Source organism: Mixophyes fleayi, chromosome 4 (assembly GCF_038048845.1).
Source record: "Mixophyes fleayi isolate aMixFle1 chromosome 4, aMixFle1.hap1, whole genome shotgun sequence".
NCBI lineage: Eukaryota > Metazoa > Chordata > Amphibia > Anura > Limnodynastidae > Mixophyes > Mixophyes fleayi.
The window spans coordinates 19,608,233-19,624,775 of NC_134405.1; the positions used below are offsets into that span (position 1 = coordinate 19,608,233).

General features: G+C 45.4%; 1 protein-coding gene across 7 annotated transcripts in view; it reads left to right on the forward strand.

The window, feature by feature from the left end:
* Positions 1 to 16,543, forward strand: part of MINK1 (misshapen like kinase 1) — a 57,471-nt gene that overhangs the window by 17,681 nt on the left and 23,247 nt on the right. For all 7 annotated transcript variants that reach the window (XM_075206386.1, XM_075206391.1, XM_075206388.1 and 4 more), the window contains exons 2-10: positions 2,223 to 2,288; positions 7,028 to 7,084; positions 7,684 to 7,809; positions 8,190 to 8,300; positions 8,576 to 8,666; positions 8,887 to 9,017; positions 12,597 to 12,651; positions 15,489 to 15,567; positions 16,357 to 16,532. In XM_075206386.1, the coding sequence (XP_075062487.1) occupies positions 2,223 to 2,288; positions 7,028 to 7,084; positions 7,684 to 7,809; positions 8,190 to 8,300; positions 8,576 to 8,666; positions 8,887 to 9,017; positions 12,597 to 12,651; positions 15,489 to 15,567; positions 16,357 to 16,532 (892 nt within the window). The remainder of the gene's footprint in view (positions 1 to 2,222; positions 2,289 to 7,027; positions 7,085 to 7,683; positions 7,810 to 8,189; positions 8,301 to 8,575; positions 8,667 to 8,886; positions 9,018 to 12,596; positions 12,652 to 15,488; positions 15,568 to 16,356; positions 16,533 to 16,543) is intronic.

A 16,543-nucleotide genomic window follows, 5' to 3' on the forward strand; every position in this document is an offset into this window, starting at 1 on the left:
TTAGCCTATCAGAATTGTTTTTGGAGTGTGTAAGGAATCCCACACATACTGGGAGGACATAGAAACTCAACACAGATGGGGTTGTGATCGGAATCAACCTCATAGCCCCAGCACTGTAAGACCACTGAGCCACGAGATAGCAATGCCACCATATATTCCTTGTTTATTATGTAGAGAGATAATTATCGGTTTAAACAGTGGTTCCCAAACTGGGTGCCATGTCTGTTTATGTTCTTATACCTAGATGTCCTCTGATCCCTCAGTGTATCCATCTTCTCATACCAAGAGCTTCATTGGTCCCTCAATGTATTCAGTGTCTCCTATGTAGAGCTCTTCTGCTCCTCAGTGTATTCTTCCTCTTATACCTAGATGTCCTCTGATCCCTCAGTGTATTCATCTTCATACCAAGAGCTTCATTGGTCCCTCAGTGTATTTAGTGTCTCCTACGTAGAGCTCTTCTGCTCCTCAGTGTATTCTTCCTCTTATACCTAGATGTCCTCTGATCCCTCAGTGTATTCATCTTCATACCAAGAGCTTCATTGGTCCCTCAGTGTATTTAGTGTCTCCTACGTAGAGCTCTTCTGCTCCTCAGTGTATTCTTTATTCTTCATCTTATACCTAGATGTCCTCTGATATCTCACTGTATTCCACATCTCCTGCCTAGAGCTCTTCTAATCTCTTCTCATACCAAGATCTCCTTTGATATCCCTCAATTTATTCATTTTTCCATGCCTCTAGCTGGCTTTACCCACTTTATAAGTTTTCCCATGACTAGAGCCCACCTGGCCCATTTGGTATATCCATCTACCCATCTCTAAAGGTCCACCAGCAACTCTTTGTGCCCAAGTCCCTGTGTGTGTATTGGACCTTAGGAGCATCTGAACTGTATCTCTAAGTCTTCTGTGCCCTACCTGACTTATGATACCTGCATAAAGCTTGATTATCTCTAGTCTGAGGGGCAACCAGCCAGAGATATCCTCTTGTAACCACCCTTTGCCTTTATCCCTGTGCTTGTTTTCTCCTTTATTCATCGCCCAGGTTACAAGATATCCTTTTCAGTAAATATATATAATACAAACCCTTCCTCCTTCTTCTCCCTTTCAGATGGAGCATTGTTCTTTCAGAATAATGCTCTAAAACTGCAAAGCAAGAATGAGCGTGCTGCAGTGCAGTCTGGGAAATCTGCCAATAGCTACAGGGTATCTTACAATGCTGAACATCCATCTTCCTGACTGGCGATCTTTATGTATTACGCCGGAGAGGAAGGGGGAAATGTGATATAGACTATACTGTGTCTGGCGATCCGTATATACTAAACTAAAGTGCAACGGGGTAATAGTATGTAGAATTTATCCTGGCAATTTTCTCTGTAATAGTTTTTGCATTGTAGTATTCGTTATACTTTGGGACTACTCCTACACTTCTTATTATTATAGATCTAAATGAGTGCATTAAATACAATGTTAAATGGGTGAAACAGAGGGTCGATAGCATTGGGATCTTTTAGGCCTTGTGGGTATTTTTTTTAGATGTCTGGGGTACGTATGGCCAAGGTTGCGTTCAACTGCTTATTGAATACACCAAAGATGATTTAAAACAAGATTAATAAAATAATAAGAGATAATTGATCTTTTTGTTGCACAGACATCTAACATGATAGCTGGGTGGTGTTGTCACTCGACTCTGCTCTACAAGTAGTGGGATGTACTTGTGTTTTATGGTTTGGAAACCATTGATGAGTAGTTTCTACAGAAAGTCTTCCTGCTGTGCTTCCATTCACTCTACCAGCTCTGCTTCAGTTATAACGGAGAATGCAGAGTATTTTAGTCTGTGGATTAATGTTATGAGACAAAGGCTGATGCTTTTATTCCGTTGTTAGGTTCCCAGAATCCTTCTAGAGTACAATACCTGCTGTTCTGTGCATTGTGTGCGCTGAGCGCTCTTCCATCAGTGGTGAAAGGAAAAAACTCTGCTGGCTGCTAGTGACTGTATATATCTGTAGTGTCGGCCAACGTCAACACTTATAGGCAGATTGTCAGCTCTTGTGTACACACTGTCAGAAGAGATGAAATAGTTTTATCATGTTTGTTTAGTAACATATTAAAGAGCTTTAAAGTTGTCTTTTCCTTTGTATCCAAGCTGCAGACTAAGAAATATTAATATGATATGATATATATATATATATATATATATATAATGTATTATGATATAATGTTTTCCAGGACCCTGCTGGGATCTTTGAACTGGTTGAAGTGGTTGGAAATGGGACGTATGGGCAGGTGTATAAGGTAAGACATCACTTTCCCAATTGTATTAATCTCTCTGTACACAGTGCCTGTCTCTCGCTGTCTCTGTCTAGTGCTGCCTCTGTCTAGTGCTGCCTCTGTCTAGTGCTGCCTCTGTCTAGTGCTGCCTCTGTCTAGTGCTGCCTCTGTCTAGTGCTGCCTCTGTCTAGTGCTGCCTCTGTCTAGTGCTGCCTCTGTCTAGTGCTGTCTGGCTGCCTCTGTCTAGTGCTGTCTGGCTGCCTCTGTCTAGTGCTGTCTGGCTGCCTCTGTCTAGTGCTGTCTGGCTGCCTCTGTCTAGTGCTGTCTGGCTGCCTCTGTCTAGTGCTGCCTCTGTCTAGTGCTGTCTGGCTGCCTCTGTCTAGTGCTGTCTGGCTGCCTCTGTCTAGTGCTGTCTGGCTGCCTCTGTCTAGTGCTGTCTCGCTGTTCCACAGCGCTGTCTACTTCATCTCTCTGCTACATGATGTCTGGTTCTGTCTCTCATCTCTGCGCTGCTCCCTGGCGCTGTATAATTCTATCTCTCCATAAAACTTTACTTCTTAGTGTATAGCCAAATAATGACTGCCCCAGGCCTGTCTCTCTGCTTGTTGTGCAGTCTCATCATTTCTACAGTGTGCCCGTCCTGCCGCTCTCCCGTTATGTGTTACACCAGCCATTGTTCGCTCTGTTATATTGGCACTGCCAGCCTGGAGACGGCAAACATTCAGGAAACTGCAGAGTAAGCAGACTGTACACTGGTAGGAGCGGAGGGGGCGAGCAGAGGGGGCGTTAGGAGAATGAGTGGGGGGTGTCTGCCATAGCAACAGACAATGGTGTGCAAGCTTACACAGCTACAGGCTGTTCAGTACATGGGCGCACACCCAGCACTTCTCTCACCCTCTACTAGGAGGGACATTCTCTGTGTGACATCTGGTGTGTGGTCACAAACCAGAGGAAGCAGATAATACTTGTTATTTAATCTCCCATTGTCCTTTCACACGCAACATGCAGATTCTGTAACCCTGTTCACACAGTGACACAGACAGAAGGGAGCGATGAGTCTGTCCCTCCCCCTGCAGGGTGACACAGACAGAAGGGAGCGATGAGTCTGTCCCTCCCCCTGCAGGGTGACACAGACAGAAGGGAGCGATGAGTCTGTCCCTCCCCCTGCAGGGTGACACAGACAGAAGGGAGCTATGAGTCTGTCCCTCCCCCTGCAGGGTCACACAGACAGAAGGGAGCGATGAGTCTGTCCCTCCCCCTGCAGGGTGACACAGTGACACAGAGGGGAGCTAGGAGTCTGTCCCTCCCCCCTGCAGGGTGACACAGACAGAAGGGAGCTATGAGTCTGTCCCTCCCCCTGCAGGGTGACACAGACAGAAGGGAGCTATGAGTCTGTCCCTCCCCCTGCAGGGTGACACAGACAGAAGGGAGCTATGAGTCTGTCCCTCCCTCTGCGGGGTGACACAGACAGAAGGGAGCAATGAGTCTGTCCCTCCTCCTGCAGGGTGACACAGACAGAAGGGAGCGATGAGTCTGTCCCTCCCCCTGCAGGGTGACACAGACAGAAGGGAGCGATGAGTCTGTCCCTCCCCCTGCAGGGTGACACAGACAGAAGGGAGCTATGAGTCTGTCCCTCCCTCTGCGGGGTGACACAGACAGAAGGGAGCAATGAGTCTGTCCCTCCTCCTGCAGGGTGACACAGTGACACAGAAGGGAGCTATGAGTCTGTCCCTCCCCCTGCAGGGTCACACAGACAGAAGGGAGCGATGAGTCTGTCCCTCCCCCTGTAGGGTGACACAGACAGAAGGGAGCGATGAGTCTGTCCCTCCCCCTGCAGGGTGACACAGACAGAAGGGAGCTATGAGTCTGTCCCTCCCTCTGCGGGGTGACACAGACAGAAGGGAGCTATGAGTCTGTCCCTCCTCCTGCAGGGTGACACAGTGACACAGACAGAAGGGAGCTATGAGTCTGTCCCTCCCCCTGCAGGGTGACACAGTGACACAGGCAGAAGGAAGCTATGAGTCTGTCCCTCCCCCTGCAGGGTGACACAGTGACACAGACAGAAGGGAGCGATGAGTCTGCCCCTCCCCCCGCAGGGTGACACAGAAGGGACCTATGAGTCTGTCCCTTCCCCTGCAGGGTGACACCAGTAGTAGAACATTGAGTAGTTATGGTATAATCCAGGACTGATATAAAGACATTCTTACAATACGGGTCAGCCACATATATTGTGGTGTAATACAAGGTGTCATGTGTATAGGATGTGCTGCATGTTTCCTGCTATTGTCCGTGTTCTCCAATTAGTATGATTTATCTGCACTGGTTACCATGAATGAACATGTTTCTATTTGCTGTTACAAATGAGTTCATGTCACTTGTCATACCCCCAGCCCCCTCTCTGTATTACTCCTTCTCTGTATTGTAAGCGCTGTTCTCAGCGGGTAGGATGGAGGCCCATTCAGCTGGGATAGTAAACAGCAGTTTTTGCTGTAGTTATACACTGCTTTTTGTCATACTTTTTAGAACACTGAAGTGGTGATACTAGATGGAGGTGGCAAGTATATGTTTAATAAGCATCTACCTTCCATTAAATAAAGTACATTGCTGAATGGCTGCATTATATCGTTCCTGCACTGAAGGTCTGAATACAGGTGGAGTAACAGAGAGCACAGACATCATCATCATCAACATTTATTTATATAGTGCCAGCTATATATACTTATTGTGCAATAAAGCTGGTAACGATGGTAGCTAATGGGTATTAAACATGGCGGCTGCGTACTGTCCTGCGTTCCGTCAACCGTGGAACGCAGTTATCAATAATTGTCTCCCTGATTGGGGGTCTAGTGAGAGAGGCAGTAACTATTCTGTTTAGTCCTGGCGCCTCAATTGCTGTACATAGTGTTCAATATTTGTACTGTGTTACTGTAACGCTAGACTAGCCCTGACGTTTGCGACTTGTAGGACATTCCTATTGCAATGAGGTGAACCTGGATCCGTTCTGCTCTCCTGGAATTCACTAATGTTGCTCCTAATACAATGTATGCTGGTCGTGGAAAGACAGTGTCACACGAGCGTTCTGCTGGTTCTTTCCCCTCCAGTGTTTTTAATAAAGATGCCGCCTTATTGAAATGAATAGATTTTTCCCTGCATGGTGTCGCACAAAGCAGATTTTCTGCAAGCAGTATAACCGCTCATGGCAAATAGTGCTTCATAGAATTCTTATTTCTCCTGTCATAGGAACAATTACACAGCTGCTGGAAACCCACTTGGGTACTCTCTAGAGCTCCAGGCAGCAATTATCCTGGGGCAAATTAAAGCTGCCATCCGATATAAATGCTTTACCTTTTGTGCCACGAAGCCTGGTTTCCAGGATCACTGTCGGCTCGGTGTTCCTTTAGCAAAATCCTCTTTGTTCAGAGTAGTTATATAGTTTCCACTATAAAGATGAGTGTCTAACAGCTGTGAGCGTTTGAGTTTAGTTCTCATGCACCTTGACCTGCAGAGTGTAACATGAGTGAGAGCCAGTTAGTTATGGAGCTTCTAAGTGGTCACATGATGCTTGGGGAAGGAGGAAGTAGTGGGGGATTGTGCTGTGAAAGAGCATCTCTTAGGATGCACAGTTTGCTGTGTTCACAGATGTAATGCACATAAAATAAAGGTTTTCTCTGATATGCTGCTTAAAAAAAAGACCTATATGGTCCGTAAATATTCTAAAATTTACATGGATAGTGTAAAACAAATATATATTTCCAGGGAAACACAGGTTGTAAAATGCAAAACGCTGTTATTATCATTAAGGCTGCAAGAGAATATAAAATGTTAGCCATGAAGTGGCAGAGGTCCTCTAGTCATGATCCTGGCCTATGTAATTGCCTGTATAATTGTAGCTATATCATTAGACTCCTTGTCATTAGTCAGTGAAAGGTTATGAAACGGATATAATCGTCTACTTCCTCGGTGTTTAGTTTTGTTGTGGAGTTGCACTGCACACGTTTCCCTCCACCACTTCGTTCTGTTAGAATTTGTGTATTGCTGTGCGGCTCTATTTAAAAGTACCAAACAAAAAAAGTGTTATGTATGACACCACGTGCATTGAAAGCCGTTTATTCCATAGCAAATACCACCCCAACATGGTCAGTAAATAAAAATGCTGGACTGCCCAGGTTGGAGGAGTGGCATTTTCACCACCATCAGCCAGGCGCCAGTGTGGGGCCATTACCAGTAAATAATATAGCAGACATTGGCTGATTTTGGGGCAGCACGGTGGGTAAGTGGTTAGCACTTCTGCCTCACAGCACTGGGGGTCATGAGTTCAATTCCCGACCATGGCCTTATCTGTGTGGGGTTTGTATGTTCTCCCCGTGTTTGCGTGGGTTTCCTCCGGGTGCTCCAGTTTCCTCCCACACTCCAAAAACATACTAGTAGGTTAATTGGCTGCTATCAAAATTGACCCTAGTCTCTCTCTGTCTGTGGGTATGTTAGGGAATTTAGACTGTAAGCTCCAATGGGGCAGGGACTGATGTGAATGAGTTCTCTGTACAGCGCTGCGGAATCAGTGGCGCTATATAAATAAATGATGATATACGTTTATATCCTTATCGGACAAAACACAGGTGCCCATGGCCTGTATAACCTGAATTTTCTACTGCAGACACCTGTTATGGGTCCCAACAGGTATCATTTTGTTGTGAAGCTATAAAGCCAATAATAACATGTTAAAGTGTCTTGCCATGTGACCCACTATTTCCCATCTCTCATAGGGTCGTCATGTCAAGACGGGGCAGCTCGCCGCGATTAAAGTCATGGACGTGACTGAGGTAAGGTCTTATATAATCTAGTCATGTATTACATGAACTATGTTCTAGTAAAAATGTCCGCTTACGGGGATAAAACACATTGTTCACGTTTTGCTCTTTCCAGTTTTCTGCTACAGCTGAAGGTGTGTCTCTGCTATATGAAAAGCAGCTGTAGTCAACAACAAAACAATTCTAAGAAACTGTCTAAATTGGTGCTAACACAGGATAGAAACCCCAATAATAAAACATAGCATATCAGTTATGCTTGCTGTGACTACATTGTCCATGCTTGGGTATGAATGTTCTGAAATTTATACAGAACATCATCTGTTACCTAGGAGACTGCAAGGCAATGATGCAAGATATAGAAGCACCACACTCCTACACAGCTCTTTGGAAATGTCTTCTCCGGAATGATAGAACAGACAACATAAGAACATTAGTTATTTCTGGTATATTATATGGCTCAGTAATACACAGATTTTGTTATAAAGCTAAGGTGTCATTACTTGTCCTGGGCAGTACGACCTGACGTTTGCACTCCCCTGCTCAGTGAGAAAGAAGTAAACAAGGTTATGAGATAACTTGTGTCTTCTCTGCCTGACATGATTTATGTTTAGGATGAAGAGGAGGAGATTAAGCAGGAAATTAACATGCTGAAGAAGTATTCCCACCATCGGAACATTGCAACGTACTATGGAGCCTTTATCAAGAAGAGTCCACCGGGGAACGATGACCAGCTATGGGTGAGAACATGGGCCTTGATCGTGAGCTCTGCAGACACTACTGTATACAGGGCCTAAACCCATAATATAGGTTGGGACCTCTGCAGACTGTACTGTTTGGGTTATGAATTTCTTTGAGTACTTTGTTGCGCAAGCTCTCATAAGTTGCTTTGTGCATTTTCGAATCCAGCATTCTTATTTGTATCTCTGACTTGAGGACCTCAGCCGTCCTTCATGGTAACCATGGCCAAGAATTTGTTCCTTCCATAAATAGTGTTATAGGTTACATCAACAGGCTCTGTGTGATTATGGAAATCACCCAGTTGTGTTTAGACTGTAAGCCACCCAGACCTGACTGTACATTGTATATATTAGCTGTGGACTCTCTTGTCTCTTCGCAGTTGGTTATGGAGTTTTGCGGTGCCGGATCAGTCACCGATTTGGTGAAGAACACCAAGGGGAATGCTCTGAAGGAAGACTGCATTGCCTACATCTGCCGGGAAATCCTGCGGGTGAGAGACGTTTTGTGCATATGTTTTGGGCTTTGGGTTCTTCCATGTCCATATATATATCTGCTGGGTGATGTTGGTGATCACAGGCTGGTAAACCCTCCTCTCTCAACCCCATGTCTGTATCAGTGGATGGTTTGTATCTCATCCTGCTGTAGTCCTGGACATTTCTGGCATGGCTCAGAGCAGAGTGCGTGATATCAGGGCTCTGATGTTAACATGATATTACACATTTGATTTTGACATTTCCTCCATTGACGCTGATGGTCTTTTTGCAGGGACTATCCCACCTCCATGCTCACAAAGTCATCCATCGAGATATCAAAGGCCAAAATGTCCTCCTGACTGAGAACGCAGAGGTGAAACTCGGTGAGTTCATGAGACCACTCCTCACTCGTAGGTTACTTCTGTGCAACCTAATGGTTGTTTTATAGTCATGTTAGAGGATGGTACCCACCAGCCCCAACCCTCATCCATTTCTGAAGTATAGACATATTGAACTCGTCAATAATACATTATGTATCTTGTTAAACACCCCCCCCCCCCCCCAATAGATGTTTTTTTACAGAAGTTTCTCCTCTTTCCTCAGTCGATTTTGGTGTGAGTGCCCAACTAGATCGCACAGTTGGTAGAAGAAATACGTTCATTGGAACACCCTATTGGATGGCGCCGGAGGTCATTGCCTGTGATGAGAACCCAGATGCCACGTATGATTACAGGGTAAGAAACTTATCTTCTGGCACTTCATGCACTTTCTTTTTCTTTGTCCTCCTGCAGGGGAGGGACAGACTCATAGCTCCATTCTGTCTGTCACTGTATTACCCTTCATGTGTACAGACTCATTGCTAGTCTGTGCATGAACTGTATTCTCTCCTGCACCCACCACACTCACCAGCCTACATAAACAGAAATAAACCTCACACCCACAAATCCTCCTCACATGTCCATTTCCTCACCCTGATCCTTCTCATGGCTGCTGGTGATATCTTCCGTAACCCTGGGCCTGTACACTCCCCATTATCTGCTCACGCTCCTCGCTCCACACCAAATCTTTCCATCCACCCCGTACTTCTAATCCCGCCAACCTTATCCACATATCTCCACTACCCTCTCTTCCCTTCTCCTGTGCACTATGGAACGCCAGATCTGTTTGTAACAAACTTACATCCATCCATGATCTATTCATTTCTAAATTCCTAAACCTCCTGGCCATTACAGAAACTTGGCTGCCCTCGTCTGACACTACATCCCCTGCAGCTCTCTCCTATGGGAGACTCTCCCTCAGCCACACTCCCAGACCACGAAACAGACAAGGTGGTGGAGTAGGCCTTCTACTCTCTCCAAACTGCACCTTCCAAGTCATAACCTCTGAACCCTCCCTCTCGTTCTCTTCCTTTGAAGTCCACACTATCCATCTATTTTATCCTCTCCACCTTCATTTTGCTGTCATTTATCGCCCCCCAGGTCCAGTTTCCCAATTCCTTAACAACTTTGCGGCCTGGCTCACTTATTTCCTATCCTTTGACCTGCCTGCTCTCATACTAGGTGATTTTAATACTTCCATTATTAATCTCACTGTTTCTTCTGCCACTACACCTCTTACTTCCTGCTTTGGTTTCTCCCGATGGACCTCATCTTCCACCCACAGTGATGGGCACTCCCTTGACATTGCCTTCTCATGCTACTGCACCCAGCTCTAGTTTCTCCAATTTACCCTTTCCACTCTGACTACAACCTCCTTTCCTTCAGCCTCACCTTACCTCATGCCCTTCCCCCTGCATCCAAATACACACATACATAACGAAACCTAAGTACTCTTACCCCAATCCACTTCTCATTTTCACTAAAGCAACTATTTTCTCCAATGACTGCATTGTCCTTTCCTAATTAGGCTGCCTCAGCTCCAGCTACCACATACAGTCTCTGACTATTCGAACCCCTTCCATGGCACACCAACCATACCATACCAGCTACCAGCAAATGTGCTTCTGCACTGCAGAGCTCCACTGGAGGAAATCTTGTTCCTATCTCACTGACAGGATGGACTGCCTATGCCACTCGGTCTGTTGTTGCTGGTAACCGGTTGGGCTTACTTTACCACCGTTCCCTTACGCTGCTGCCTCCACTGTACTCCTTCACGGCACCCAGCAACCGCGTTCCTTCTGGGTAATTGTCGCTGCTGGTGTACCCCCTTGTTGGTGTACCTGGGCTGGTACCCCTGACCTTTTCCTATAGATTAGGTTGCTGTGGATGGATCCCCCTAGGCCTTTCACACTGGCCAGAGCTGCTGGTTAGCGGGCAGAGCGGTGGTACTGGAAAGCTGGGTCCAAACCTCAGAACAGCCGGAAAGGATTAGCGTTGGGTCTAATCTGTGGGTCATAGGAAATTACAGCATGGAAGAAGTTGTCAAAGCAGGATCTTGAAGCAAGTGATGTTTATTTAGCTCAAGTATCCTGACAGGGACAGTACACACTGGTTTAAGGTACCAGTGCAATATGTTACCCAAACATGGATTTAAATGCAATTTATACTTAACAAAATGTACACTTATCTATGATATCCTACATCACGTGCTGTTTAAAATGCTCAGACAGGTTCCTTTCCCTTTATCCAGGCAGGTTGCAGGTAACGACTCCCTGTTGTGTATTCAAGTGTTGGTCACTCACATTGAATAGACTTTCTTAGCATTTCCTGTTATCAGCAAAACAGACTCCCTCCCCACATATGCCTAATTGGAGATTTCCTCTAGCAGAGTTACAACACGCAAAATGAATCTCTTCCCTGGCTCGGTCTCAGCCATAAATCCATTTCCTATAAACAAAAAGTGTACACAATATAATAAAAAGCAGCACATTGCAATAATACAAACTGGTGCCCTGCAGTGTTACCTTTAAATAAATTTATACAATAAGTTATTTATAAGTGATCCAGCCGCAACACCCAACTATACATTCATCTCTTAATCTTACAGCACTGCCCTTTCAACTGCCAAACTAACGTTCTTCAAATCTATAATATACACCCAGTCTTCTAACCCACGTCACCTCTTTGCCACCTTCAACTCACTTCTCTGCCCACCTGCACCTCCTTCCCCTTCCTCCCTCACAGCCCGTGATTTTTCCACCTACTTCACAGACAAAATCGGCACGATTTGGAAAGATATTTCTTCCAATACCATCCCTTCTCTGATGACACCCAAATCTATATCTCTTGCCCTGTCCAAAACAGAGCTTTCCCTCCTGCCATGTGCTCAATTCTCCCTCACTGTCAATAACACCACAATTTCCTCAGTCTCCCAAGCCCGCTGCCTTTGTGTCACCCTCGACTCCACCCTCTGCTTTATTTCTCACTTCCAGACTCTCTCCCAGTCTTGTTGACTCCACCTTAAAAACATTGCCAGATTACGCCCTTTTCTCACTCAACATGCTACCAAAACCCTTATCTATTCTCTCATCATCTCCTGTCTTGACTATTGCAACCTACTGTTATCTGGCATTCCTGACACCCATATATCCACACTTCAATCAATCATAAAAGCTGCTGCAAGACTGATCTTCTCCCCTCACTGCTCCACATCTGCTAGACCACTTTGCAAATCTCTACACTGTCTGTGTCCTCCAGAATCAAATTCAAATTACTCACCCTTACCTACAAAGCACTCAGCATCACTACTCCTGCATACATCTCAAATCTTGTATCAAAATACTCTCCCTCCTACTCTCTTAGATCTAATTATGACCTGCGCCTTGTCTCGTCTCTGATTACCATTTCTCACTCCCGCCTACAAGACTTCTCCCGTGCTCCTCCCCACTCGTGGAATTCCCTACCGCGTCCAATCAGACTTTCCCCCAGCCTTCAAATCTTTAGACGCTCTTGGAAAACCCAACTCTTTTTTTTTTTTTTTTTTTTTTTAGAGGTGACCTTATTCCCAATAACACTAATGCACCCTTACATCTGTCCCAGTCTCCACTCTGAACCACATTTGCTCTTCTTGTTTCAGCTGTGCCCTCTTCTGCTTACAATGTAAGCTCTCTAGTGAGCAGGGTCGTTCATACCCTCTGTTTTTATGTCTGCACTTATTTTGTCTACCTTATATGTCCCTGTTTTATTTATGTCCTATTTTCCCTACTGTACGGTACTGTGGCGCCTTACAAATCTACCATAAAAATTGTGTGATTGGCACAATAATCAGCTGAAAAGCCTATAGTGTGTACCCAGCCTTATTGTCTGTGTCTCCGAGGAGCAATGGGAAAGACAGTGATTTGTAATACACTTCTATATTTGTGACTGTCTCTACAGAGTGACATCTGGTCACTGGGAATCACAGCTATAGAGATGGCAGAAGGAGCTCCACGTAAGTTATTTTCACTGTATGATAAAATTATTCTTATAGCTCCAGATAAAGCGTTTCCTCCTGGGGAACTTAGAAATGTTCTGTAGTGTGTATTGACGTAACATTTGTTCAGTAACAGCTCTGTACTAATGGATTGTTGTCTCTGAATTTATATTAATGAGGGATCTATTGAGGTTGAAGAGATTGTTATGACATGTTCTATTTTATCTGATTCTGTGTACTAGTCAGTATCACTCTTTTGGTGGGGAAAATGCACGTTACATGTCCATATTCTACAGTGCTGCATCGGAGGAGCTTTGTATCGCCTCAAGCCCAGCACTTCATGTTAATACAAAACCGCTTTGCATATTGGATAGGTATTTTTTGTTTGTTTTTATTTTTTTAACAAATGGGAAATCCTAGGATGAGATGTAAAAAAGTTAGTGTGCACTGAAGAAGATGATCAAGGATGCTGGGCCTGGGAACAGATCCTTCCTTTCTGAGTATAACTTCTGCCACAGAAGCTCCTTTCGCTCCTCGCTCTCCGGAGCGGTCAGGTACATTGATCCTCAAGTCCCCAGACTGCCTCCTCGAATGCCGCACCACCCACAGAGAAGTCCTTCTAAAGAAAAAATGGGAGAGCACAAAGACTTGTGATGGCAATGTCTTCTGAAGCCTGTCTGGGCCAGGTGGTAGAGACGCACCTCTTTCAAAATCTTTTTGTCCCCTCTGTGTCCATTTCTGAGTAGTAGGCAGTTTGGAGTTGCTTCAGCCTCTTGAACCTATATATTCCCCATACAGAGGGCCCACCAGTGTTTCCTCCACTCTGCTTTCCAGGGTTCTAACTTCCGGTCTCCACCAAAGTCATGGCCTCTATGGTGGTTTTTCCATGTCGTCGGAGAGTCTTGAGTGTTCTGCATCTGGACAATGTCCTGGCAATGGTCTAATTCCGGAAGCTAGCAATTAATAATCTCCAGTTTACTAGGCAGCTGCTGGTAGCTGGATTATAAACCAGCCCAAATCATCTATGACCCTGTCAACGTCCAATGCGTTCCTGCGGCTTGATCTCGGTATGGTGCTTCACAAAAGTTAATCTTCACTTCAGACCACCTTGCACATTGTCATCTGTTACTGCATGAGTGTTTGAGGGATATGGTCTTGACTATGGTAGTAGTGCCATAGGAAAAATCCTTACATACTTGTCACAATAACAGGGTGAATCTTGGCTAATTACCCGTGTGACTACTGCACCGATGGCACACAAACGGACTGAGTTACAGCCTTTTTCCCTAGGCCCCAGTACTGTTAAGTGGATAAGCATTTCACCTCCCCTAGGAAAATATCAAAGTACAGAATAATACTATTATTTAAAAAAAAAAAAAAGTGCCACAGAACTGAGCTGACCCCGGTACGTCCGATGATGGGGACTGGCACTTAAGACTCCCTGGATAGGAGGGGGCACAAGGCGGGTTCACTCCTGAGTGATTTGAACTCTTGGGCGTATTTCACTCACATCAAAATTAATTTTGCATACATGGAACATTTAAGACCCAGGGGATGTTCCTCTGGCATCGTCCCAACAAGAGAGGGCCAGAAACAGACTTAACATTTATTATATTATGCCTAGAACCCTGCTATTGTGTCAGTGCTTCCTTCAAAACACAGTCCTACATTCTTAGAACTACCCTCTCAGGTACTTAGAGTCCTGTTCTACTGTCTTACAGGGGGGTTACCTCCATGAGGCAGGAGATGGACCTCTTATCATCTCACAGCATGGAAACCTGTGTGTCGCCTGTCTATGTGACAGGCAACGTCTTTCTGTGCCAGTCTCTTCTTGCAAAGGTTTGGGGTTCCTCGGAAATAGAAATGTTGGCGTCACAAATTATGAGCTCCCCCTATACGGCACTAGGTCAAATACTAGGGAAGGTTAAACTGGAAGCCGTGCAGACATTTGGTCATCGCCTCATGTGCAGATCTGGTCAATCGGTCCACCTCAGCGACTTCCTCTTTAGCCGCCTTTCTGTTTCAGGTCCTGTTTTTCAACCGGGCGTTGTAAGGGACTTGCCTTAATGACATGGCTTTTAGAGACTTGATTCTTAGGTTCGTGTCCTCAGCGTGTAAATTGATTTATTTTTCCCCCATACCAGATGGGGCTGCTTCCAGATGTTCAGTCCGTGCTTCTTCTCCTTTATATCTATGCAGGTCCTGCAGAGTGCTCCTTTTGCGCCCCTTTATGATCCCTTGTCTCTTCTCACCCGGAAGGTTGTTCTTTCTGCTAATCGCTTCTCTGAACTGGTAGCTCTTTCCCATAGATCACTTACCTAGTTTTCCAGCAACCTGAGGCTGGTTGTCACATTGATGTTGCTGGTACCATCGTTGGCCCTTGCGACTCCACTGAAGCAGATTTCAGTATGTGAATGTGGTGTGTTGTTTGGATCTGTCTGTTCATAACTCTGGAGTCCCATCATACACAGACTTCCTGATTCAGAGAAGGTGATGTGGTGTCTGGGGTTAATGTACAGTGGTCAGCAGTGCAGTAAGTGTCTGAAGAGGAGGTGTAGACCAGGCCTGGCCAACCTGTGGCTGTCCAGGTGTTGTAAAACTACAAGTCCCAGTAGTCCCTGGCAGTGCACCAATGGGGCTTGTAGTTTTACAACACCTGGAGACCCACAGGTTGGCCAGATCGGGTATCTTCTAATCAGCAGAATAATAAATTCCTCTGGTGTCCAGTTTATTGTAGTGTAGACTGGTTATACTGTTATGAAGCTCAGCGTAACGAACGGCTCAACGCTTACTGTGTAAAATGCATCTGGTCCATGGTCCATATCTCTCACTGCGTTGTCCTGATTTCTCTCCAGCTCTCTGTGACATGCACCCCATGAGAGCCCTATTCCTCATCCCCAGGAACCCTCCTCCGAAACTCAAGTCCAAGAAATGGTAAGTACCTTGTTACAGCTCTAATGCCAGCCGCATGGGGCAGATTATAGGATCGCATTAATTCCCTGCTTAAATAAACAGTGTGAGGTAGCTCGGCCAAGTCCTCCGCCCGGTTACGTGGTTAGCTGTCATTAATCCACGTCACCCCCCCCCCCCCCCCCACACACACAAACAAAATAGCCATCCATCCCCTAGTTTGTGGCTTGCACACCCCAGCTTGGGAGGGAATGATGTAACTGATATTGTGTTATTGTCTCTGTCCATTTCTGATATGCATACATGGTAATGCATCCTGCCACCTGTGATGTTGGGATGGTCTGCCTCCTGGCTCTTTCAGTTATATGTGGAATCCTGAGTGTGACAGTGTTCCGACATGTAACTATCATTGTCCAGGATAACCTCATACAAGCATCTTGTTTTGTTTTTCATTGAAACTTTTGCAGTATAAAATAAACACAAGAGTTAAAGGTCACTGATACCTTATTGTGCTTTTTATGTGGAAACACACCTCCCCGGTGACTCCTAACATCCTTACATTACAAAAAAAAATCGCTCGGTCATTTTAAGTAATAATTGTTGTATGAAAGGGAAGCGCTTTGTAAGCAATGAACACAATCTCCGCACTGGCAGCGTAGACTCGGTATAGTACGGGTAAGCGGTCTCTCCCTGTCTGTGCTTTCACCATACTCCTGCAAATATCCCGTTGAATAATGACCTACTGATGACTCGTACGTCTTAACGTTTGTGTGATCTCCTCTGTCCGATTGATCTCTCTCGTTAATCCTATAGGTCCAAGAAATTTATTGACTTTATTGACACCTGTCTAATCAAGAACTATGTGAGCCGGCCACCCACTGAGCAGCTCCTGAAGTATCCCTTTATCCGGGACCAGCCCACGGAGAGACAGGTCAGGATCCAGCTCAAAGATCACATCGACAGGTCCAGAAAGAAACGTGGGGAGAAAGGTAGGTCGCAA